The sequence below is a fragment of the Lepidothrix coronata genome, unplaced genomic scaffold, assembly GCF_001604755.1.
Source record: "Lepidothrix coronata isolate B3197 unplaced genomic scaffold, Lepidothrix_coronata-1.0 Scaffold89, whole genome shotgun sequence".
Classification (NCBI taxonomy): Eukaryota; Metazoa; Chordata; class Aves; order Passeriformes; family Pipridae; genus Lepidothrix; species Lepidothrix coronata.
In genome coordinates this window covers 3,283,810-3,308,585 of record NW_016690269.1, presented here as the reverse complement: position 1 = coordinate 3,308,585, position 24,776 = coordinate 3,283,810, and the positions used below count along the sequence as shown (strand labels likewise).

The window sequence follows — 24,776 nt, the reverse complement described above, 5'->3', positions numbered from 1 at the left end:
GCACCAAATCAACTGAGTTCAACGCTCCTCCTGCGACTCCGTGTAAGATAACCAGAAATCCGGAAGATGAAATCCAAGAAGTAGGCATCATTTCCAGATGCAAAACTGCTTCCCTCAAATATACACAGAAATTTTTCAGCTTCTACATCTTCTACCAGAGGTTTTGGCTAGCTGTGATATTTAGGGAGCATCAGCAGTTGCCCCAAAACACAAAACAAGCTTAAGGGCAGCATGGTCCTTGCAGTGCCATGGCATCTTCAGAGCTGATAGGCTCCTGCAGAAATATGCTGTGAATTTCCAGTGGTGCTAGATACTAAGATAGTTGTGAGGTGCTTTCTTTAGAACTCTGCTAACTGTTTCAGTTAGCCTTTATCACCCTCCCCTTCAGATTATAAAATTGCAAATGCAACAATTACAGTGTCAGCAGGAAGGAACTGACATAAAGCTGATGAATTTATCTGATAGTTTTAATCAAAGTCAGATGCAAGGAAATTAATTAATGTTATTGTGCATTATCTGGCTCACCTGCAAAGACCTCGTTTTGCTGGAGCTTGGTAAAATTTAAAATATCTTAATCAATGGTTAAAATGAACTGATGGTCCAGCCTTAGCCCCCAGTTTAATGCCCCAACATAGTCATCTATCTCTAAAATGAGCAGAAAATGTTAGGCAACTTGTGACGGGTATTCAGGACCTGAGTTGCACCAAGGGAGTGTGTTTCCCTTCAGCTGACAGCTGAAGAAAGAGCTCAGACTGGCTGAGATCAGATACACTCACTGGGTATGTCAGTTGAAGGGTATCAGTTGGAGGTTATCAAGCTCTGGTGGGATACAGTGAGCCAAACAGACCTTGCAGCAAGGCCAAAGTGCAAAATATGTAATGATCCAATCCTTGTTTTGTCTCCAAAGAGAACAGAAAACATGAATGGGGATGCTGATATCAGTAAAGTGACGCTGTTAACACCAGTTTGCAGCAGAAGCTGGGCAGCAACTCCCAACAGTACCCACACCTCCCACTCGAGCAAGAGAATGATTCCCTCTTCCTTTCATCTAGTTTCTCGAGACTATGCCATCAGACTACTTGGCTGAAAGGGACATTTGGGACATTTTCAGAATCCCTGAATTTTTTAGGTGCATATTAGCAAAACATGCAACCAGAGATCGTAAAGATAACGATTTATAGTGGAAACCACACTGCAGGTTACACCAGCACTCCTGGTAGAAGTGGTAGCAGCATTATCTGGAACAACACAGCTAGTATTCCAAAAGAGATGAGCATAGTAAGCATCACTCTTCATGAAATACAGAATATGACTCACCTCAAGCAGTTTACAAAGAAAGGCTTTGACCTTTCAAGAAGGTGAGCATACATGTAGCATCTCTCACTTTGAGCAAGGGGAGCCAGCGGGGTTTGTGACCATGCCTGACATAGACATGTACTGTACTAAGACTGGGGTTTGAAGTCCTTATCTTGTGTGTGAAATCATGGTGAAACCACTGACACTCCTAATGTTCCCAGAGCTGAAGAGCTGAACAAAAAAATACGCTTTTGCTACATGTCAGGGAGAGATAAAGTGCTGTTTACGTTGAACACATGTAGCTACTGATGGACCTTTTGCTGTGCTGATTGAGCTCACTTAATGAAAATTTGGGTACCTGCACTTAACACATTTCTTGACTATGCAGACTGACCTGTTCACCTGCACTTTCTGCCAGCAAGTGGCTGTAATAACGTCAGTCTTTCATTATACTGCCTTTCTAAAACCTTTTAATAATCATTGGGTCAAATGCATAACCAAAAGTACACAGTGTATGGAGACTTGATTTTTAACCAGTGCTATGTCGTGACCCTGAAACACTGTGTACCTTAGCAACTAAGGCTTTGAATGTGTAGCAGGCAGAGCATGCATGTAAGAGCTGCATGCAAGAGAAACTGGGTTTGACAGGACCTGACTTCTAAAGATCACCTTCCCTCCTCTGGGCTGAGCTGCCCTTCTGCAAATGGACCAACCTGGAGGGACTGATTTGCACATCACTGGAGTTGTCTCTACTCCCTGCTATGCCCATGGACAAAATGCAGGAAAGGAAGTCTTGGGCTATTAACTTGCTCCTAGCTCCACTGATAGGCCAGAGTTTTGCCCTTGGTACTTGGTTTTGCAGGCCACTAAAACAGATTCTGAAGGCTCCCAGTCTGCACTCCCTTCAGCAGTGTTTCAGCATGGTAAGGATTTCTGGAACAGGAGATGGCTGCAGGTATGAGTCCACACCTGCTAAGAGTCATTGGGAGCTTTTCTAAATCGACTTTAGTGGGATTATGCTTGAAGACACTTGTACAGACGGTATATCCCCCGAGAGCCACCACAAGCAAATCTAGATGTGTGCACAGGCTCCAAAACTAGCTGCTGGGCATGCTTCCATCAGCTCTGAAGATGAAAACCCACAGACAGGCACCACGCACCACCAGGCTCCTCCCAGCCCCTCACAGGACCTCCTTGAGGCAGGAGTGTTCCTGGGGGTATTGGTCTGTGTCCCCTGCACCCGCTGCTGTGCCGGCAGCGTGGAGACCATGGGGCTGCACCCTCCACACAGGCAGCCAGGGAAGCAGCTGCTCTGCAGCCCCCAGCATGAGTGTGAGCAGCTGGGCTGGCAGGGGGGGAAAGGACAGCCTTTGACTGCCTCTCCAGCAGTGTGCCCCAGCCACTCCCCTGGAGTTATAAAGAGCTGGAAAGAGGCCAGAGGCATCATGCTCTGTGGGTTACAAATAAAGGTGCTAATTAATGTTTGGGATGTGTATAAAATCTTGAATTCAGCAGAAGACACATTTCCAATACTCCCCTGGCAGACAGGCTCTAAAGAGAAGAAATACTGTGTATGTTGGTGAAGTCCTTGGTGGACATCCAGTTGGCCTCATCCTCAAGCTACTGTCATAGCACCATGCCATCCTTTGCACGGAGCAGAAGCTCTGTCCTTGCATGCCCTGGAAAGGGCAGTACTGAGCATTCATGGAGGATGCTGAGAGGCTTTCTAAGATACCTGAAGGACTGGGAAAGCATGAGGAGCTGAAGGTAATAAAAAGAAATACACAAATGGCTCTGAGGCTTGCCTGGCACACACAGTTGCAGTGCCCTGACAGTCTCACACTGGTACAGCTGTGGCTCAGGGATGGAGCAGAGGGCACTTGGGGGTTGCCCAACTCCAGCTGCTGCACAAGGACCTGGGACCTTCTGCAAATAGGGCGCTATTCCCACCACACTGAGCCCCTGCTTGCCTTGTTTTGTGTCCTCATTTGATACAGTGAAATCTAGGCACCAAGTGTATCTCTCTTGGAAGTACCAGGTTACACTCTGGGTACTGAGGGATGCTTTGTGAAATGTAAATTTTTGAAATTCAAGCCATGGGAGGTGTTGCTTCGAGGCCAAGGGAATCACAAAGCAAGAGAAAACTGATAAGAAGATACAGTCACATTCACAAAAGCAGATTTCTGATGAGAAGAGGAAAATTTGAGTCCTGACAATTCTCATACAAGCCCAAAATGGTTGAAAGCTTTTACAGCACACCTGTGGCTCAAATGCCTTTTGGATACCAATGAGTGCTCACCTGTATGTGTGCTCTACTGTTGATACATTCGGCCATCATCTCAGACACCCATTTAAACGGAAAGTTCCTCAGGAAACGTAGCCAGGGCTGGAATAACAACATCAAGGAGGAGAAATCAGCAGCTCCTCACAAAGTACGCTTCAGCTTACCACTTGTTTCAAGTCTCCAGCCTGACGACTGATCCCAGGAATGCTGAGGACACACGGTCCAAACGGAGCCGTCACCAGCTCCCTGGCCAAAGGATGGAAAAAAAATAACCAAGCTACCAGTCTGGCTTTGCTCTAATGTGTGTTTGTGCTCAGCTTCGGGGAAGGGAGTCAGCTAAGTAATTGCAGACCTTGTTTGTGCTTTGTTCTGTCCATGTGACTGCCTGGATCCAGCCCTTTTATTCCTGAACCGCTCTGCTCTCACTGCGGTGCCTGCTGCCAAGGTGCACGACTGCCTGTGCAAGAGGCTGCTGCTGCTCCTGCTCCTGCTGCTGCTGCCCCTGCTGCTGCAAGGAGAGGGGGATTTGCTGGGCTGGCTTTGGGGCAGATCCCCTGGCGCAGTGGAGCAGCTCTGCACTCCCCAGCAGCCTTCACACTCGGTCGGAGGAGTTAGCCTGAATGTGAAAACGTGTTTCCACTTGCCCTGCAGAAAATCCCAGCAGGAAGAAGGAGGGAGCCTTCTTCTGCTCCACAGCAGGCTTTCCACACCCCACATTTTCTTCACCTCTGACCCAAAGATGAGTCAGCAATGACACAACAGCTAGACAGAAAAGCCAGTTCAAAATTACGCCAGAAACCCTTCCTTTGCACCTCCCCTTCTTCATGCTTACAGCGTTCAGAGGATCAGCTTTAAGTCTGTGCACCACTTTAATGGCAATTAGACACTTTAAAGTGTTTAAGCAGAATGCATATCACAAATAGGCTTCTACTGAGTAAATCTCACTTTTAAGATGCAATCCTTTATTATGTTATAAGCCTTCCAGCCTCAGCAACTCAGTGTCAGTGATATTCCTGCACAGGTTCAAGCTGTATAGTAGGACACAGAGCATAGGCCAGACCTGCAAAGAAATCTGTTTTCTTGATGCTCCTGCCAGCAGGGATTTTCCTGTGTGTCTGACAGAATGTAAGCACTGTAACATCATACTTGTGTATGTGTCATTCTCACTCTTAGGATCGTGAGCAGGGACAGAAAAAAAGACCCCAAACGGTGCTGTAGAACTGAAAATCAAAGCTGCAGAGCTTCCAGCATGACATACTACTCTAGAAACCTAAAAGACTTTTTCATAACAAGGAAATGAGGTCATATTTGGAAATGTGAGAGAGAGGGATCATAGGAGGATATACCCTGAGCTCCTGTAACATACTGCAAGTGAAACAGCAAATTAATCCAGGGACACACGGTACCAGTGAGCAAAATTCATTAACCTGTCACAGAGGAAAAACATTAAATCTGTAATTTTGCTGTGGTTTTGTTCTCCCCTATAGATATGTTCTTCACTGAGGTGAGCAGATTGCATTTTACTCTCAGTAAAGCATATTGCAAGTTTAGCAATGTGCAGTGTTTGGTAAGGGGCTCATATGAACAACACTTAGACTTTCATTGACTCTCAGATTACTTACATCAGCTATTTACTGTAGCAAATAGTCACCTTAAATGTGTCAGCTGTCTTTGTTCTGTGATTACATGATTGCTAATTTTTAAAGAAGATCAACATAGACATCAAGAATGATACAGCACCTGACCAAGGAACCATGTGCACTGCAAGACACTTATCCATCTGGCTGACATTTGAGAACTACAGACATCTTTGAGAACTATGTCGAAATACTTATGTCTGTGAGTTTCATTGCAAAAAAAAATACATGTAAATCACTTTTCGTGATTTGTCTAAGTTATATGACAGCTGGCTCTTCTTGCTGCTGAAAAAGTGAATGACCTGAGCTCATCTGCTGCCTATAAATAAGCACAGATCAGTGCAATTGGGTCTAGTGTTGTAATGAGACAAATAAAAACTGTCGTAATGGAACAGTATGGCTCGAGAAGGCAATGGGTGTTTCCCACAGAGGGCAACACACAGAGCATCTTTTTGAGCACATTTTGAGAACCCCATCTATGGGGTTTTGAGAACCCACATGCAACATGGACATCACTGCACTCTCTGGAATTGACGGCACCCACAAAAATTTAAAACAATTTAGGAGTAAGGCATGCATCCGCAAGGGGAGAGAGAAAGGTGGAGTAGGAGCTTTGCAAAAGTTCTGTGTCTGCATTTGCAGGGTCTCTGCCAAGTGAAGTGTGTCCTGTAGCCAGAAAAGCATTGGCAGGAGCCAGCATCAGGGGACAATGCTGAGGCAGGGAGGAGAAAGCACTGATCAAAACACCGCAGTGTGAATATGGGTTTCATGTGAGGCCAAGATGTCTTTAATCAGGCAGGAATGCTTGGGGCACAGAAGACTTTTAGTGGCTTTTCGCACACGCAGACCCACGCACTGACTGCAGCAGGAGACAAAAGCGGTGTGGAATGCTCTCTGAACATCTGCAGACCAGGCATTGCTGGCTCTTCACCACAAACACCCTCCAGTCACCCAGTGGGTGAGAGCAGCATAAGCCAGGAGAAGCGTATCCTTCATGGGTACACACCTGAAATAAATTTTCAAATGCTTGGCCAGCTATTTCTATTAGCAGGCTCTGATACCTGATCCTTAGTGACACTGAGGGCTGATTTGCGTTCCTCTGGCCTTAAATCTGTCTTTAGGAGCCAGTTGGGAACTAAGATGAAAGGGTGAATTAACTCATGGCAGCCCCAGGAGATTGGTAAAGGAGGATGTGATCTAAGAAGGCTTTCCTCTTCAGTCCATCCTGAGTAGCAATCAGGCAGCTGAATCTCCCTTGGGTATCAAGGCCCTGAAATAAGTATGACTTGACAGCACCTGCAGAATAGGAAGGCTAATAGGTAACTTATGGGTAAAAAAATGGGGTAATTTTGATTTGAAAAGTTTACTTTGCCAGGAAGCCACTCAGTCCACCCTCCTCCTCAAAATGGGGCTTGTTGTCTCTAAAGTGAGACCAGGACCATTTTCTGTCCCGCTTTGAGTGTCTCCAGGGATGGGGGTAGCAGCCTGTCCCAGTGTTCAGTGCCCATCAGGGAAAAACTGATTTTCTTTATAGCTTGCTCCAGTTTTCCTTGATGAAGTTTGTGGCAGTTTGCCTCTCATTCTCTTGCTGTGCAAGGCCCAGTGGAGCTGGGCTCCCATCTTCACTACAGCCACAGGTTAGGGAGTTGACAGAGGCAACTAATCAAGTACTCCAGTCCCCTCAATGCCTGGACCCACTCCAGGTTATGGGTATCTCTCATCTGCAGGATCCAGGACTCCAGCTGCAGCCTCACCAGTGCTGAGAAGAGAGATAAAGACCATGTCCCTCGAAGCAGACCAGGGTGCAATTTGGTTGCTGGCTGGCCCACCAGTGTGCTGACCAGCAGGACCCTCACCACCTTTTATGCACAGAAACTACTTTGGACCAGCAGCCTCCAGCTCACACTGCTGCATGGGGTCATTCCATCCTAAATGACAGACTTGACATTTATTGCCATCAGGGAGCTCTGGCTTGCTGAGGTGAGCGCTGCCCTTCTAGGTAAAGATCCCTTCTCAGCAGTCCATCTCCAGACTCTGGACATTCTCATCCCAGCATCCGGCACATTGCCAAGACTGGGACAAATGTCCTAAGCCCTGGGTGGTGGAAATGAGACCCAGTGCACTTATCCTGTTGGCTTCATATGTCCTTTCAACACGTAGTAACTGTGGACCAGCCTGTCTTTCACAGGAAAAGGTTTGTTGCAAAATAAAGTTACTTTTCTCAGTTACAAGAAATGCTTTATGGAGTCTTTTCCAAAGCAGTGGGTGAGGGGTATTTCGAAAGCAATGGGACACAGTTATGTGTCCCAAGTAAACATTTTCAGATCCATTACTGGTCAGTTCACAACACTTTCAACTTTCATTGTCAGCCATTTTATTAAATATGCATTTTTCACTAGTAAACAATTCCTAGAAAATATTGGTTGTCAGTTTTAGAAACTGACTTCGTACTCCCTGAGGAGTTTTGTTATACACAGAATTAAAATCTGCCTTAAAAACTTCTCCTTAGTAGAATGCAAATTAGTTGTCCTTTGGTCTTCTTTCCTTTAAGGCACAGCATCCCAGGAGCAGAAGCAGTTTTCTGTTGGCTGATTTCCTCCAGTGTTGCACAGTTAGTTTAATTTATCTTTTTTTTTTTTTTTTTTTTTTTTAGCAATTAGTTTCTCTGTAGCAGTATCCCCATAATTTTAATATATTTTTACGACGAAATTTTAAAGAAATATTAGAGATACTGTGAGCCTGCAATACTTGGGAAAGATGTTCTGGATCTCAATTTGGCTTTCTTTCTAAAGTGAAGTGAACACACAGGCAAAATTAATTTTTAACTACATCCAATGGTGCTTTTTCCCTCCACAAACTAGTTTAAAGACTTAATATGTCATGCACTTCACTGTGTCAAAAGACAGAACACAAAGAAGCTACTTTCCTCATTTCTCCTTCCTTAAGATGAAATAATTAACCTGGCCCACCCTAAAAATAGCTGCAGACCCACCACACTTATCTTTAAGGCAGAAGTTTTAATGCTTTTTCACAGAGTGTAGTTATAGAAGGGTGTCAGGGTATCTGAAAGCTCACTTTTGCTCTGAAATGCTGTCTCCAGTTTAGCTGATGCAAGGCTTCAAAACCAGAGATGAAAAAAATTACCACGAGCTACAGACTTTGACCTGCAGGCATCACTCACTGAGCACATGATTTCGTAAGAAAGCTCACTTTGCCTTTGCCTTCCTCTTACCCTAAAGAGAATATGGTGGTGGTTTTTGCCCATGGAACACTGTTTCTGCAGAAAGACTGTGGTGACCCAGGGATCTTTTGTGAACACTCAAAGAGTCAAAGTCAACCTGGACACAGAAATTCTCTTTGCAGCATCTGCACTCTTCTGGCAAGCAAGCCAGATACAAGTGTCATTCACTGCAGTTCTCTTCAAAGACACTTGTGCTGGTTTAAGAGTTAACCAGCAGGGGAAATGAACCCAACTCAAAGGAGAGATCATAAGTCAGAATAACAATTTATTAAAATAATACAGTAAGTACAATCATACAAACAAACAATTGGTCTTAACCCACCAAACCCAAATGTACAACCCAGTACCCTGGGGCATGAACAAAGTGGTGTTCCTTGGACCCCGCTTGAGTCCAAAGTAAAGGGAGAGGGGAAAAAAAACCTGCTGGTGGGAGAGCTGCTGCAGTCTGGTCAGAAGCGGTGATTGCAGTCCAGCTGAGGTTGAGAGCGATGAGCTGCAGTCTTCCTCTGGATCCCACTAGTGGTTAAAAATGTTCCAAGACTCCAAGATTATATATCCTCCAGTTCAGGCAGGAATGCTCAATACTCCCCTCAGGGCGGGGAGTTCCACAAAGGGTGTGAGGACAAGAGCATCCTCCTATCTCACAGGCCTCTTAACACCTAGTTTATAGCCTGAGGAGTCAGGCTCTATGGGCAGAGGGTGTGAATAGTCTATTGACAACAGTTTCTGGGTAATGGCATGGAAGGCTATAGAATACACAGTTTTGGGTTACACCCATACCATGATGAACTGGTCTCAGTTGTCCTAACTGGGACAACACTACAGAAAGATATGGCCAAATGTTCATAGGAAAAAAAGATACAGCAATACCCTTAGGAAAGAACAATAGTGGAATTACCTACATTTTACTAAGACTTGCCAGGATGCTGGTCCCTTGCTGGGTCCTGTAAAATCTTTGGAGGAAAAAAGTCCTTTCTGTGGGAGTAAAATACCCCTCTTTACATAGCCAGTAAGTAACACAAGGGCCATATTCTGGGCAGAGGTATAATAATAATAATAGTGGTAATAATAATAATAATAGTAGTAGTAGTAGTAATAATGACAACAACATTAATAATAATAATTAATAATAAACCCTGCTAACTGTCTTGGTTTAAAGGTTAATTTTGGGGCAGGAACTCCAATAAAATAAACTCCCTCTACTTTTATTCCCCACCAATATGGGGAGACAAAATGTGAGCAGGTATAAGTGGAAAAATAACAATTTAATGACAAGGAAATAGCAGCAAGCACAAAGATACAAAGGAAACAGCTTACCCACAAAGAGGGGAATTCACCACCCACCTGGACCCCTGGGAACAGAGGGAAAAAGGTGGTGGAGGGTCCTCCTTGCCAACCACCCTCCTCTGCCCAGCCAAAGAGGAAAAACAATGGGGAAACAGGGGCAAAAGCTGTCAGCTGTTGGCTCCTCAGCTTGGGGTTCCTGCATGCTCTGGGCTCTCTGCTTACTTACCGACTCACCAACTGTGCTCATCCTCAGTCCCCAGATTTCACACTGCATGCAGCACATGGGACAGGTCTGCCCTACATTTTACTCTTGTGAAGGGCAAACAGCCCCTGATTTTACGGATAAATAGCTTCCCAAACTCCATGGTTGTTTTATCTTTCGAGGGATCACACCTAATGAAGAGCTCGCAGGCCCCGTGAAGAAAATCGTGAACTGCAATCACATACAGCGTGGTTACACTTCAGTTTTATGTTTCTTCTCTGTTTCATTTTTAATTTTGACTTCATTGCTGCCATGCCTGCAAAACCATGCCTTTGGCTTTTTCAGCCTGCATGACTGAGTGTGGGTGACTGCGCATAGTTGGAGCGACAACCCACATGCTTACAAGATAGATACACTTGTTGGCTAATCGTCCTGGCTGAGGGGAGAGAGGACAGCAGCTGAGGCAACTGTGCAAGAATGCAGAGTGCCCAGCACCAATGCCATGCTGAGTTTCAGTCCCCCGTGCGTGCTCGAAAAACTGCAGGAGCGCACAGTCCAATCCTCATTAAAGTAGAAATGGTAGACCATAAATCTTGGAAGAGCAGTACTCCTTTTCCTACAAAAGAGATGTGCACAAATTCAGCTGTAGAATCAGAAACCCACTTCCCTACTTCCTCTTTCACACAATGAATAGAAAAATCAGTAGGTGTCAATGAAGGCATCTTTTCTTGTGCTGCTGTGTTTTTTGAAGAGAGCTGCACACCATGCCTCCAGAAGAGAATCTGACACTTCAACATGAAGGCCTAGGTGCTGTCTCTAATTAAAAGTATATATCAAAAGTAAATACAGAAACATATTTCAGGAGGAGCAGCTGAGTAAGGTTGAAGACAATTAAACCATAAGGTAACATACGGTGAGATTTTTTTCTTCCTGCCCATCAAATAGAGATGTATCTTGGTCACACTATGCCCACATCTTCCAGAAGTTGGCACCATGTCCACATCATCCAGCTAAGCAGAGGTACTGTATGTTTCAGATCCTTCAGCAATATGTGCTGCACTGGCATGATGCTTATAAAGCAGCCTGGGAGTCACAATTCCCACTGTCGTGCAAACAGCAAGGAAAGTCAAGGGCGGTACAAATCCTGAGGGACTCCGAAGCAGCCATGCAGCTTCCCAAGGGAGACTATCACAAAGTGACAAATTTAGCTCTCATCTCATCACACTGAATTGGACAGAGCTACCACCACAGCAGTTTGGCCCAATGTTTACAGTTTCCTAATAAAGTTAAGCACAGCATCGCTCCTTTTCCAGCAGCAGCACAACCTCTGTGAATTACATAAGGGTAGCAGTTTGCAGAACTGCTTTCAGTGGCTGCTCTATCTCTCTGAGTTTTCACTCTGCAGTAATATCCCGCTGCATAAATACATTCATAAACACCATATTCAGAGGGAAGGTTCTCCTCTGCTGGATTTTCTGGTTCTCTCAGAGGCGTGCAAAAATCAGTGGCTTCCAGTGTCCAGACCTGTTTTGTTTATGCCTGAAAAATGATGGTCAGGCAATGAAATCTTCCTGGAGAAAGGGCAAGAGTGTTTCTGTTTGGGGGAATTTGTGATAACAAAAGACTGACATCCCTCATAGAAAGGGCCAGCTTAGAGTTAACTCTAAGTTTCATCCACATCTCTCTTCAAGCCACATAGCTATGACTAGTATTTCTGCATGTGTAAAGTGATAGGGCCCGAAATAATGTTGTCTCTGTTGTATGATTTGTGTGGGATGAAAAAACCCTTCAGGTTTACTCAGCTTTATTTGACATAGTTTTGTCAGCTGTTGGCTCCTTAGCTTGGGATTCTTGAGTACTCAGTGTTCCTTGCTCACTTACCCACATCAAGGCTCTATAACTTAATACTGTCTTAGCCAAACACCTAAAGAGGAAAGCATTTCTTGAAAGCTAATAGAGATGGCATTTTTATGCAGGTAACATTTAATTTTGGTTTCAGACAACGGCTGCCTTCCTGTATTTTTGCTCTAGCCCACGAGTTGTATTCGGTATTTGCCTTTAAAGTCTCCCCTGCCCTCTGTCCTTTCACTATCAGAGAACCTAATGCTTGTCTGGATACAGCCATATATACTGAGACCATTCACTAGGCAAAGGGGCCTAAGAGACACCCTGATCACCCTGCCAAGGTGACTTTTAGTTGGTGTAAATCCTCCATCCTTGGGGGATCTTCAGCCTGTATAAGGTAGTACAGGCCACCAGCTGACGAAATTAGATGACACTGGAAAGCACCTGGGCTGGACCTCAAGACCTGATATTTTGTATTTTTGTTAAATTTCCAAATTCAAGGAATTTATACCTCTTCTTTGAACACACCCACATCCTCGTCATGGTGTACAGCTTCTAACAGAGAGCAGTTCCTGCCACTATCAAGAGCATACATCAAACTGCAATAATATTTTCCTTAGTAAGCAGTATAGCCCTTCCTGAGTTCTAAAATATGACTTAATCAGAATAAAAGGCCTTCCTTCCAGACAAAATTAATGGTGAAGGCTTGCAATGGTCTCCTGGAAAAGACATACTCATTGACATGATCATTGGACCCTTGCAATTATATCTCTGCCTTTAAAAGCAAACAGAATATGCAGCTTTGCCTTCCACTTTACTGAGGTAGAGAGGATCTATGGAAGCAGGCAGCAGGGAGATGAGTAACCCTCTTCTCAGACATTTTTATATGCTTCACCTGGGAACTCTCTTTTCATGTATTTCTGGAGATTTCTGGTCCTTCTTCAGGGACCTTTTGGATGCGATTTTGACCTGTCTGTGCACTTCTTGTGTATCTATTGCCAGTACCTGAATTTTAAGCATTCAGCCTCTAAGCAAGATATGTTCAAAATATATATTGGTACCGCAGCAGCGCTAGACACAGAAATTCCCAGGGCTGCAGCTTTGTGAAGAATTTCACATAGGGGAAGGATCCCTGAGATCCTTCTGAGGCTACTGAGAGAAAAAAAAATACTAGGCAGGATGGACCTTTTCTTTGAACCTGTGCAGTTAAATATTTCGCTGCACTTTGTCCAAAAGTCAAGCTACACTGGTCACTGTTCACATATGCGAGTGCTGCAACAGGTATTTGTGAGTGATCAGGTGTTTCTACACTGTCTGCAGGGAAGAAAACACTGGTAACGTCTATATCAAACCACAAAAGTCAGCAGTGACAAAGATGTGTTATGTTGTCTGATCCATGCTGACCATGTCCAGTACACCATATGACTTTTCTAGGGGGTTTTCTGGTTTACTTTTAACACTAGTTGCAATGCAGCACAGCAGTGTCCACCACTGGTACATCTAACTGGTATCTTATGAAAAGAATATATACGAAGGACTGTTAAAAATAAAAATACACCACAAACAACTGTGAGTAGCTAGGAGGACAATGAATCTTTTAGGAACAGGTCACATTTCAGAATTAACATTATCATTTTTCTCCCTTGTTTTAATGTTTTTGTCTTTTTTTTTAATAACAGATTGGGTACCAATAACAGCATCAAAGTAGGGCATTAGATATTAAAACATATATTCTTAAATATTACTTATGTTTCCTAGCGATGTAGAGTCAGCTTCTGCTACTTGGAGGCTGAAAGTCAGCAAAGAGTGCAAAAAGGAGAAGGGTTGGCATTAGGGCACTTCTAGAAGGGGTGATTATTACAGGCAATTAGGCTACACAATTGCCCCAGGAGAGGAAATCATCTGCTGCTAAGAAACAAAGAAACCCTAGTTTCTAGTAGCAGCCCCCAACAGCTGATGTGCTGCTGCTCTGAAAGGCTTTATATAAGCGTATTTGGTAACCTCAATTGTGGATTATATTCAGTTTTCGTTTCAATAAACAATATGCCACTGGTAGATTAGAATGTTACTGTGAAAGGTGAATCAGGTGGCTGCTTTCTTCTGCACTTGTCATAAAAGGAAATTTTATCTCCGGTTTGTGGAAGGAACTGCAGCTTCTGAAGTTTCCCACTAGTCTTCTGATATTCTCCATAGCTTCAGGGAGTCACGGAGAACCTGCCCATGGTATGGTTTTAGCAGATAAGCAGTTGGCTCAGTGCAGATAAATCAGGTGGGAAATGGGGAGCTCTGAGAGGCTGGGGCACGGAGGAAGCCCTTTCCCCTCCTCAGGGGCAGGAAAGCGGGTGGGCTGGGTTCAGCCCCTCAAGATCCCTGGGGCTGAAACATCCCTGCAGCCACTACACCTCTCGTGACTCAGAGAGTGACAGACAGTGACACACTTGCTACCCTCTCCTGTTTTAATTTCAGCCCCTGTCAAAGAGGCACTGCAGAAACCTGTAAAGGGCAACCAAACCTTGCAGACCCAGAAAAGCCTGGAGCAACCTCCTCCTGCACAGGGAAGCTGCACAGATACCTCTGAAGCTGTGGGCTCTGCAGAGGCAGCAATACAGGATGTGAGCCTAAGGGGGAGAAATGCAGGTTTAGGAGGTGAGGAACCAGTTCTTGCAAAATGTCCTCAACCAGCCAAGGCTTGCGCAGTAGCGTCAGCGCTCCTGGGAGCAGAGCGTGCTCCAGCATCTGCTCCGCAGGGTCCTCCTGGATGGATAATAAACCTGCATGGGTTTATTATCATAATTAACGCCACAATTTGCTTCAAATGACACACTGCAGTAAGTTATTAGTAATTCAGGTGAAGGTACAGCGAGGCCAGTCAAATGTTTACCTTGTAAACAAAGCATCATATTATCCCTCGGGTCCATGCGGACGGTCACATGTAACTTGCGTGATGCAGCAGGGCTGTTACAACGGCCACGAGCTCTGGAGCCTGGCTTCACCTGGATGTGTAGCTTAATGGCTGATTGTGCATGCTGCCAGATTCTGTTTCTGCAGCTGAATTGTGCAGAAATCCTTTCTCCAGAGATGACTTTCTGGAGCCCGTACTGAGCTATGAGCACACACAGCAGGCTTTGCACCAGTCAGGGCACTGAGTTGCTCTGATCTATCTAGACAACAACTTTTGCAGATCTTGTAGGGCTTGGTTATTTTCAAGAGCTCTGATCCTGTGGCCAGCTGGTTCAAAAATTCATTGTGGAGCTCCACGTAAGGTGCTCAGTGCTGCAATGATAGTCTTAGGACATGTCCTTGTGCCCCCAAACTCCAGTGACCATTTCCACTCCTGATGCCCTCCACTCAGCCATATATCTCCAGCTGTGCTTCTTTAAAAGGGAGTCTCCAATGCTTCCACATTCTGGCTGGTTAGAGCACCACTAAGCTCCCCTTGCAAACTAGGTACAGAGCAGCCTGTATTTCTCAATGGTTAGATATGGAATAATTAGGGTGCCAAAACTGTATTACACCATTGCTTTGAAAAGTACCATGCTGAGTTGCTTTTACCTGCTTTGTAAGCTACTCTTGCACAACTCCTTCCCTTCTTGCTTGAATAAATTCAGTGCTACCTCATCAGCTCCTGCACCACAGAGTGCCCAAATCATGGGCCCTTGGTACCTGGGAACTAACAACTGTTGAGAAGCATAGCACGAGACAAATAGTTAATTGAAAATGCAGTCCAGAAGTTTGGGTAGAGGAGGTACAAGAGCTGAGAAACCCTTCACATAGTTTTCTGGGTGTTGCTGTTGTTTTACCACTAAGTAAGTGACCTGACCCATGGGAAGTGTACAACACACGCAGACCTTTGTAGCACAGTATCAGATTTGTTTGTTGGTTTGTTGTTTGTTTTTTTTTCTGTTGAAACAGTCAAGCTTGCAGAAAAGTGTCAAGCCAGGGAATTCCATTCTGCAGCTGTATTCCAGTGGCAAAATTCTTTCTGACAAAAGATGGAAGAGCGCACAGGGACACAAAATGCAAGCCTATTTATACAGTGTCAGATTTGAATCATTCTGCATCTCCTTCTTGTACATGTATGAATGAGTGTTTATGGGTGAGAAACTATTTTGCATACACACTACGAGGATATGTGTACTATGTTCAGTTAAATGTAACGTTTCTCTTCTTGAAGTATGTCTGAATTATTTTACAGGTACAGGTACAACTACTACAATTCATTCCTAGTGTTATTTATCTATTTATTTAATTTAGCCACCCAGCTCCTCCAGTGCTTCTCATGACTTAGCTCTAAATGAGGAATTATTTTACCAATTGCACATATCTTAAAGTGAAGAAAAATATTATAAAATTCAAGATGTATCTTAGCACTGGGACAAAAACACAACATCTTTCCCAATTAAAAAATATTTTCACATGTATTACAGGCCATGGAGAACAGCCAGAAAGCTGTTTTAGATGTTATAAAAGCAAAAAAGCGGCACTTCTAAAATTTTATTTAAATCAAGAAAGCAGATTCTGAATTGGAAAATATCTCTTTCCAGAGAGCCATGCAGTCTACCTTTGCTGTAAATTAGACTAGCCAGATGGTTAGGGAGACGTGGAACAATTTTTGTGGTCACATTTAACAGGCAGAAAGCTTCCTTCTATTGCCCACAACCCAGAAACACAATCAAAAGCACCTGTTTTTAAATTTGTACAATTCAGCCCGACTTCAGAAGGCAGTGACCTAGGAAAGGCTGAGCCTGGCATCCGGGGAGGTGAGTGGCTCCCATCCCAGACAGGACAGGCTCTGTGCAGCCCATCTATCATCCCTCTGCAGGAGGAGTAGCATCCAAATAACACCATCATGTAGTACTAGCCACGAGTGCTTGTTATTGCTTTATTCTTCATCAGTTTGTTTGAAGGATTTTATAGCACTACAGAGACAGGGCAGAACGTGAGACAGAGAGCATGTGTACTAGTGAAAAGCACAGCTGATTCTTTGGAAAAAGTGAAGTGCTTTGCCATCCTTCCATTTTTAACCACATCTGGCTAGCTTGCACTTCGTTCCTCATGTTCCATAAACATGCCTTCAACAGCACAGAACCACCTACATCATGCATTTATATTTTTTTTATTGCATTGACTCTTAAATCCAGAAAAACAGCCTACAGTAAGTACTTTGCTTTTAATGCTGGCAGATGTAAAGCACAGAAACGTTGCACAAGAGCAACAGACACTCTATCACTGGCATGAGATTCCACACTCTCCCATTTGGTAGCTGTAACCTCCTACCATGTCAGGAGGTGCATTACCTTGCACTTATCCACGTATTAAAAATTGTTTGTGGCGTCGTAACACCTTAATCCAGGTACTCAGATCTCAGTGTAGTGTTTTCTCTCGGGGTACCACTGCACTGATGCAGGATGTCCAGCCGTGTGATGGGCGGCGCCAGAAGTGGGCAGGTGGAGACAGAAGTGGGGTCAGCCCCTGCTCTGGCCAGCACAGGATCCACACGGTGCCCTGCCTGCCCTGCGAGGTGGCACGGCTGTGGGGTGGGACCACCACGGCTCAGGAAGCCACCTGCTCCTCAGGAACCAAGGCAACGGGCCAGGCAAGGCTGTGCCAGCACTGCCAGTTGGATGGTGCCGGTCCATTACAAAAAATACCTTTGGCAACACTTCTAGAAATAGTTCCATTCGTCGTTCTTGCCTCAGAAACAATTCAGTTCGGCAAGCTGCTGCCAAAGCAGATTTTTAAACCTATTAATTCAAAAGCATGCATTTGTTTAAAGCAAATTGGTATGTGTATTACACTAAAATCTCTTCTTTTGTGAAAAGCAGGTCAAAGTACTTCTCTTCTTTGATTGCCAAGACTTGCTTTTTTACTCTTAATCAGCAAATAATTGTCTGTATGTACCTCAAGTGTGGTCCCGTGAACTGAATGCTCAATAGCAGCTGGAAAGCATCAGACAGTTCCCTAGAGTATGTCTTCTGGCTTGTTTTTTTCCAAGAAAAATCCTGTTTGCATGCTCCGGGTCTGTTCTGCCATATGAACCAAAGCAGGTTAGCAGGAGAAGATCCACAGATTCATTCCATCCACTCAACCAATCCAAGCTAAAACACGTAATGCAGCTGTGCCACACAGTAACACATCCTTAAGCAGAGAAGACAAGCCTGAAGTCTGGGAAGTAAATTTATGGCTACACAGCTAAATAAGTTGATTGGCTGGAGAGTTTTAAGTCTGGGCTCACAGTTAAGCATATCGGTGTCGGAATGTACTCAGTAGGCACCTTGTTTCTGAAACAAAAATTTGAAACATTGGGCCTTGGTTACTTGTTTCTGCATTTAAATAGAAATTACTAAACACCACTGCTTTGTGCTGGCTTCAGTGGGATGTGAAAGGTAAATTGCTGTAGCCCGGTACCCCCAAACACGGAGTAGAAAGCAAAACTTAAAATCACCACTCAGAAAATTCCTTACTTCGTGGTGTGGTGGGACATAAAAATTCCTTCTGATGTTGAAATTCATGTTGCATGTTCTTTGTTAAATTTTGTCACTATTCTGCAATGGATTACAGCACCTGGGACTTTCTACCAAGAGTTAAAACATACTTTCTTAAAAAAAACCAAAAAAACAAACAAACAAAAAAACCACAAAAACAAACCAAACAAAAAAAAAAACCCACAAAACAAAACAAAACACCTCAGTTGTAGCACACAGGAAACATAAAAACAGTAAGTAAACCTTGTGTTATATCTCTATAGTTATCTCTCCAATGCAGGGTAAAAAAAAACCAAAAAAACAAAACAGCTGCACAAACTAGTTTTGAATCAGCAGTGATTCACCGACATTGCAAAGTCATGATTTCAAAGTAAAATCAGCTCTATAGAGAGGATTAGACACATAGAAGAAAATAATTTTGTGTTATTTCCAGGCATAAAAGGAAAATAAGCATGTAGAATAATCATACATCAATATACTGGAAGACTGGAGGAGATATTATAACCACTATAACTGTGATGTTTGGGATCTGATTATACTTTTAAAGACACCAATACATTCAAATTAATATTTCACATACACTCCAATAGTCTGAATGTTCTGTATAAAGATATTTTACTGCAGAACGATGCAGAATAATAGGAATATTCACTCATAAGATAATTATACAAAAAGTATTAACTCAGTTTTTTACAATATCCTATTGTTGCATGTTCAGACATTACCAAGTGAGTAAATCATACCTGACATAACGAAATGGATAAGGAATGAGCAGGAATGAAAAGCAGTTTTCACAAAAACATGTAGAAAGGATGGCTGTGGTGAGGTGCACATGCTGTCTGTGCAGCTCCATCCCACTGCCAGTCTTAGATTCTGGCCCCTGTTCTGTGGATGAATACTCATGAGCACAGCTGTCCACAGTGTGTGTCCCTACCACGAATACAACACTCACACACATCCTTCTCCGCACATCTCTCCTGCACACACGTGTGATGGCATTTGCTTCCACTGGAAAGATCCTGTCTGCATTCTTGCCATGTTTTAACCTGGGAACACGCTGCTCTTTCCTCCTGATGCCAGGGGACCTGAGAGCTGGAGTAAATAGAGTTATTGATATGAGACACATCTCCCTCACGTGTCAGACAGCAGTGCTATGGCATGTTTCTGACACCAGCGTTTTTGCAAAGATTGTCTCCTTGCAGAACATATGTTAATTCAAACAGCCTCCACCTATAACTAAAACTCAACCAGCCTGCAGAACTCTAAGCTCCTTCTCTGAGCATCCAGTGCTATAAGCACTGTTTATAACATGCAGCATATGCACAGATCTTATGCTAACAGTATTCAGTGCAGCAGTTTGCCCGTCTCTTTGTAATACAGCCTTTGTTATCTTCCTTTTTGTATTTCCTACTCAACAGAAAAGCAAAATCTTTGCTTACAGCAACTGTGTGTTGGTATTCATACATATATCCTGGTAAGATGGTAAGTAAGTTAATACAGCACATACTATAACAATCTGGCTTCTGAAGAGATCACCATCTACAACCACAAAGAGAGAAAAGTAAAGTGATGCACAGAAGTGCAACAGGAAGGAAACAGAATTAAGAGAAGGAAACCACATGCAAGGGGAAATTCCTGTCAGTCAGTAGTACTATTAGATGGTGAAATAGATACACAGGCAGAGAAGCACAAACCCATTGCTCAAAAAACCCAAAATGAAACCACATGGATCACCTCATGAAAAAACGTACTCAGAAGTATGGTCAGCACAACATGAATGCCTATGATTACAATACTGAAATACACAGTTTTTATCGCCTAGTGGCACACAGGTTTAAGGTTTGATGGACGGCAGAGCCAGAAGTGCCACCACTCTGTGACTCCACTCCGTGTCCTGCACCTTCTGCCATGTCCTTCAGCTGGGTCATGTCCTGCAGAACCACCTTTTGTATCAACAGCTATTAACCTCACTCTTCTCCCCAGAGCCCCCTAACATGGCCCATCATGCCACAAACCAAGCCAGCCCTTGAAGACCATGCAGCACAGCTGGGATGTGGACACCTCAGCAGGTGTCCTGGAAAACCATAGTGTCTCTCTCCTGGGTACTTCTGTTTCCTGGGAAGGCAAAGTACTCAGGGCACATTGCTTACTGACACAAGAGGTTAGTGTCCCCAACCTCCAGATCCCTCAGGTACTTGACAAAACACCCTGGACATCTGGTGAGCCAACCATCTCCCGAGCAGCTGTCCCCACTACAGTCAGCAATACTCAAGCCTACTGTCTACTTTTAACAACTGTATAGTTGCCCCTTGCACAGTTATATAGCTGAGCACATAAAGATGTAGATACCAGCTGCTGAATTTTTGCTACATTAAGTAGAGGTGATCATTACAGATATTGGCAGCAGCACGTAACTGGCAAGTTACAGCTGTCTTTGGTTGCACCTCCGTATTAATAACATTTGCAGGCTAATTCAGTTTGGTACTATTTGCATTACAATGCATTTCCATTGGTCTGGAAGGGATTTCGGGAGAATTGTACCTGCCACTAAAATAAGAACTCACGTGCCTCTCACGGGGCAGAGCTTACATCTTCAAAAGGGTGATGGTAAGGCGGAGATCACGCTCCTCTCTACTCAGACGCTAGAGAACACGTTCCCACAAGGGGTTTTTGGTGCTGTCTCACTAATTTCATTGTTTGCTGCATAGTATATTTCTTCCATAAAACCTGGAAAGTTAAACTTCTACCAGTTACCACTGTCTACGCCTACTGTCTCAGCAAAAAGAACAGTTATGCATTCTCTCTGCCATACTTTAATGGTCTGTGTAATCGTATACATGCTTGAGAACTTCCTCTGGTCTTCTCAGGCTTTTGTTTAAACCACTCAAGGCTGTAAAGTACTGCCTATATTTCACAGGAAAGTTGATTTCAGGACAGTACACTTTAATCTGTTCTTGGCCCTGAGTACTGATTAGGCCCCAGGCAAAGAACAGAAATATGTTTCTTGGCTGCAAAATGAAGAAACCTGCATTTACTAAGAAAAAAAAAATATAAAAATGTGTAATAAAGCACCCAGACTTTACATTTTCTGTGTATCAAGGCAACTGCCTTAAAGGCAGTTTCTGTTATCACAGCTGCCAGAGCTGTTCATTCTCTTGCTTCTCTGTGTGACTTCCCTAAAACCACAACTGCTCAAGACACCCCATGTTCAAGTGACCACTTTTCAGCAAATGCTACTGTCAATCACTGCAAGCCAGCCTAAAGGAAATGTAATTGTGATAACTGAGTATTTTTTTGTGACTATAAAGGAAGTGAGTAGTTTAGTTTTCTTGCTCTCTGGAGAAGAGGTCTTTACTATGCCATTTTAATATCAAGTCCTGGAGCACTCATACAGTTTATGCACAAAAATGGGGTGATATTTTCCCTTTTAACACAGGGCCAAATCAGCCTGCCCATATTAACTTTCCATGACAGGATCTCTAAAAAAGGCCACTTCGTCCTTAAATTGTTTTGGACTTAATTTGGTGTTGTCATGCAATTAGGTTTTGCAGAATTGGTTTCTGGAGTGACAGCTTCTATTGTTACAGCATATGGCAATCAGAGAGCAGCTTGTGGCAGATGTGATGTTTATTCACCATTTGCTAGTTTTAGATTTAATGATGTCATTCTAATCAAAGCAAATGTTAGATGTGTTTGACATCTAAGGAGTTTCACAGCCCCCCCATCATGTTTAAGCTGCTTCTGTTAAGTGGAAACACGTCAGCTCTAAATGCATCTAAGTCATATTTAAGAACTAATGATGCAATTTACTGGAGGTCTGTATTCCAAAAATCCATGTTTCCAACATGCATTGTGTTCCTCCAGCAGACTACAAAGACCACCTATTACAATAAGTGAGCTCATTAAGCATGCAACTCCTCAGTCTTGCAAGCTGTTGCGATAAGCAGCTGTTGCAAGAGGGTAAAAGGTTGAATTACCAACTTGGACAGCACAGCACTTCATTCAGCCAGCCCAGGACAGTATTTGAGCAATAGCTCCATTACTGTGGAGTATACCTCTGACTACAGCACACAAGCAAAGCATCAGTGGTATTTCAGTGACATGCTTCCCCACCCAGCAAGCAAGACACTCCCAGAAATTAATTGTCAAAAATTTATTATGAAAGCTTCAATAGCAGCAAATATTTCAATAAAAGTTATTGCATTATTAAACCAGTTCTGCAGAGTGACCCAAGAGGCCTGTTGAAGTCTGTCTGCTTTGGAATCTCTGTATTTGACTCAGTAACCAGTCCCCAGCAGTCCACCAAATATTGAAACTTTCTCCTGTGTGTTTTGCAGACAGCACCAACAGTTCCTAGTTCCAGAACTCTATCCAGTCCTTCTGGAAAGTTTTGGCCCACTTCCCCCGACTTTCTCTCTCCCTTCTGAAACAGCTCCACATGGCTGACAAACTTGCAATACTTCTTTCAGTTCCATGGTATGTCAGCCTCTCCATGGTTGCAGCCTACTGAGGCTCACTGGTGAGGTGAGCTGTTCTCCTCTTTCTCCTCTGTAAGAGCCCACTGCATGCCAGTCTGAGGGACCTTAATCCAGTCTCTTGACCAGGCTAATCCATGGAATCAGCAGCTTGTTGCGCAGTTTGGTGAACCCACACCACGTTGAGAATGCAACAAAGGTTTCAGCCTCCCCAGTGCACCGGGTCACCATCACTCGGGCAGGGTGATGGTTGGCACCCAGTCATTGACATTTCGGCTCTCTTCACAAAACAAGTTCAGGTTTTCAAGAGCTGGGTCCTTCCAGCCTTCTTCACTCGGGTTCTGCCAGAAAGAAAAAAAGTTGCACACCATGAGTGCTGCCCGCTAGCTGAGGTCAGCATAATATTTACAGAAGCATTAGCTTAGGATGCCAGGCACTTCCAGACAGTTTCTGTCCTGACACAGACAAGGCAGGAAGCAGAGATGTTGCCCTTGTGGACAACGGAGAAAACCCACAGTTACGAGAAGTGCTGCCTCCTCCTACTACTACTGCTCAGCTGACTGTCTGTGTGCCAAGCGCCCTTTCTGCGCCCAGAAGAGGACTCGACCACCAGCCGCGGGCGAAGGGGCCGCCCCCGACAGGCTGTCGCCGTGCGGTGCCGAGCCCGGCAGCGGCGAGGGGACAACGCTGGCCTCCCGCGGGACACCCACCGTGATGAGGATGCAGTGCAGGTCCCGCGGCTCTCCGGACTCCTCGCTGGGCCCCACGATGGCTGCCAGCTTGGCCACGTCGTTCACCCGCACGATGTCGATGTCGTTCTCGCAGCAGAAGGCTTGGATCAGAGTGAAGTGGATCTGCAGGGCGATGTCCCCCTCGTCCTCCTGGTCCGCGGCCAGCACGCAGAACGCGACGTTGTCAGGGTCGCTGTAAGAGGGAAGCGGCGTCTCGATGAGCTCCCGCGGCCGGCGCCGGCCACCCCCGCCGCCCCGACTGAGCACATTCCCCCGGTCCCGCCGCCCTACTTACACATTCATCAGCTTGGCCGACTCGTAGACGCCGGCGGTGAGGCAGCCTCGGCGCTGCGCCGACACCAGCAGCTCGTGGAGGGCCGTACCGGCACCGTGCATCCTGCGGACCGGGAGAAGGCACAGGGTCAGCGCGGCGCCGCCACCACCGCCACCGCCGCCCCGAGACCGCCCGCTGCGCGCTCCCCCCCGCCACGGCCCACCGCCACCCGCACGTACCAGTCGTGGCCCACGGGCGCAGGCTGCTGTCCGTGGATCTCCTCCAGAGTCATGGCAGCGAGTCCCCACAGCGCGGCGGCTCCGTCAGCTGCTCGGTAGGCGACTCCTTCTGACAACAGCCCTGAGCGCTCTGAGGCGACGGCACCGCGGCCCGCGCTACTTATAGCCCGCGAGGGAACCTACCGGGCTCCCATTGGCCGGCGGGGGAGAAAGGGGCGGCTTTATTATGCTAATCGGCGCGCGCCGGAGAGGAAGCGCGGGGAGCGGGGGGAGGGAAGGCGCGTCGGGGCTGTCGCGACAGCGGGGGGGGAGGGGGCGGGGGCCGCTCCGTCCGTCCGTCCGTCCCTCTGTCCGTCCCTCTGTCCGTCCCTCTGTCCGTCCCTGTGTCCCCGTGTCCGTCCCTCTGTCCGTCCCTGTGTCCGTCCGTCCCTCCGCCTCTTCCACCTGTCCGTCTGTCCCTCCGTCCCCGTGTCCGTCTGTCCCTCCATCCCCGTCCTTCCGTCCCTGTGTCCGTCTGTCCCTCCCTCTGTCCCTCCACTCCCCCGTCCGTCTGTCCCCAGCCCTGTCCGGCCCCTCTGTCCCTCTGTCCGTCTGTCCGTCCCTCCGGCCCTGTTTCTCCTGGCCCTCCATCCCCGTGTCCGTCCGTCTGTCCGTCTGTCCTTCTGTCCCCTCCATCCCCGTGTCCGTCCCTCTGTCCCCCTGTCTGTCCGTCTGTCCCCGTGTCCGTCCGTCTGTCCCCCCGCGCCCCCCCCGCGCCCCCCCCGCCGCCGATCGATCCCT

General features: G+C 45.5%; 1 protein-coding gene and 1 long non-coding RNA gene across 2 annotated transcripts; both read right to left on the bottom strand.

The window, feature by feature from the left end:
- Nucleotides 1-14: 14 nt before the first annotated feature.
- Nucleotides 15-20,700, bottom strand: LOC108500337. Its single transcript, XR_001875832.1, has 3 exons — nucleotides 20,507-20,700; nucleotides 9,984-9,993; nucleotides 15-24 (listed from the first exon to the last, which is right to left on the bottom strand). It is a non-coding gene; the product is annotated as an uncharacterized LOC108500337 (long non-coding RNA).
- A 1,715-nt stretch (nucleotides 20,701-22,415) lies between these two features.
- On the bottom strand, nucleotides 22,416-24,118 carry GADD45G (growth arrest and DNA damage inducible gamma). Its single transcript, XM_017821259.1, has 4 exons — nucleotides 23,997-24,118; nucleotides 23,779-23,880; nucleotides 23,463-23,676; nucleotides 22,416-23,093 (listed from the first exon to the last, which is right to left on the bottom strand). Exons 1-4 carry the CDS (start codon nucleotides 24,047-24,049, stop codon nucleotides 22,983-22,985), a joined length of 480 nt encoding a protein of 159 aa, XP_017676748.1. The 5' UTR covers nucleotides 24,050-24,118; the 3' UTR covers nucleotides 22,416-22,982.
- Nucleotides 24,119-24,776: the final 658 nt, after the last annotated feature.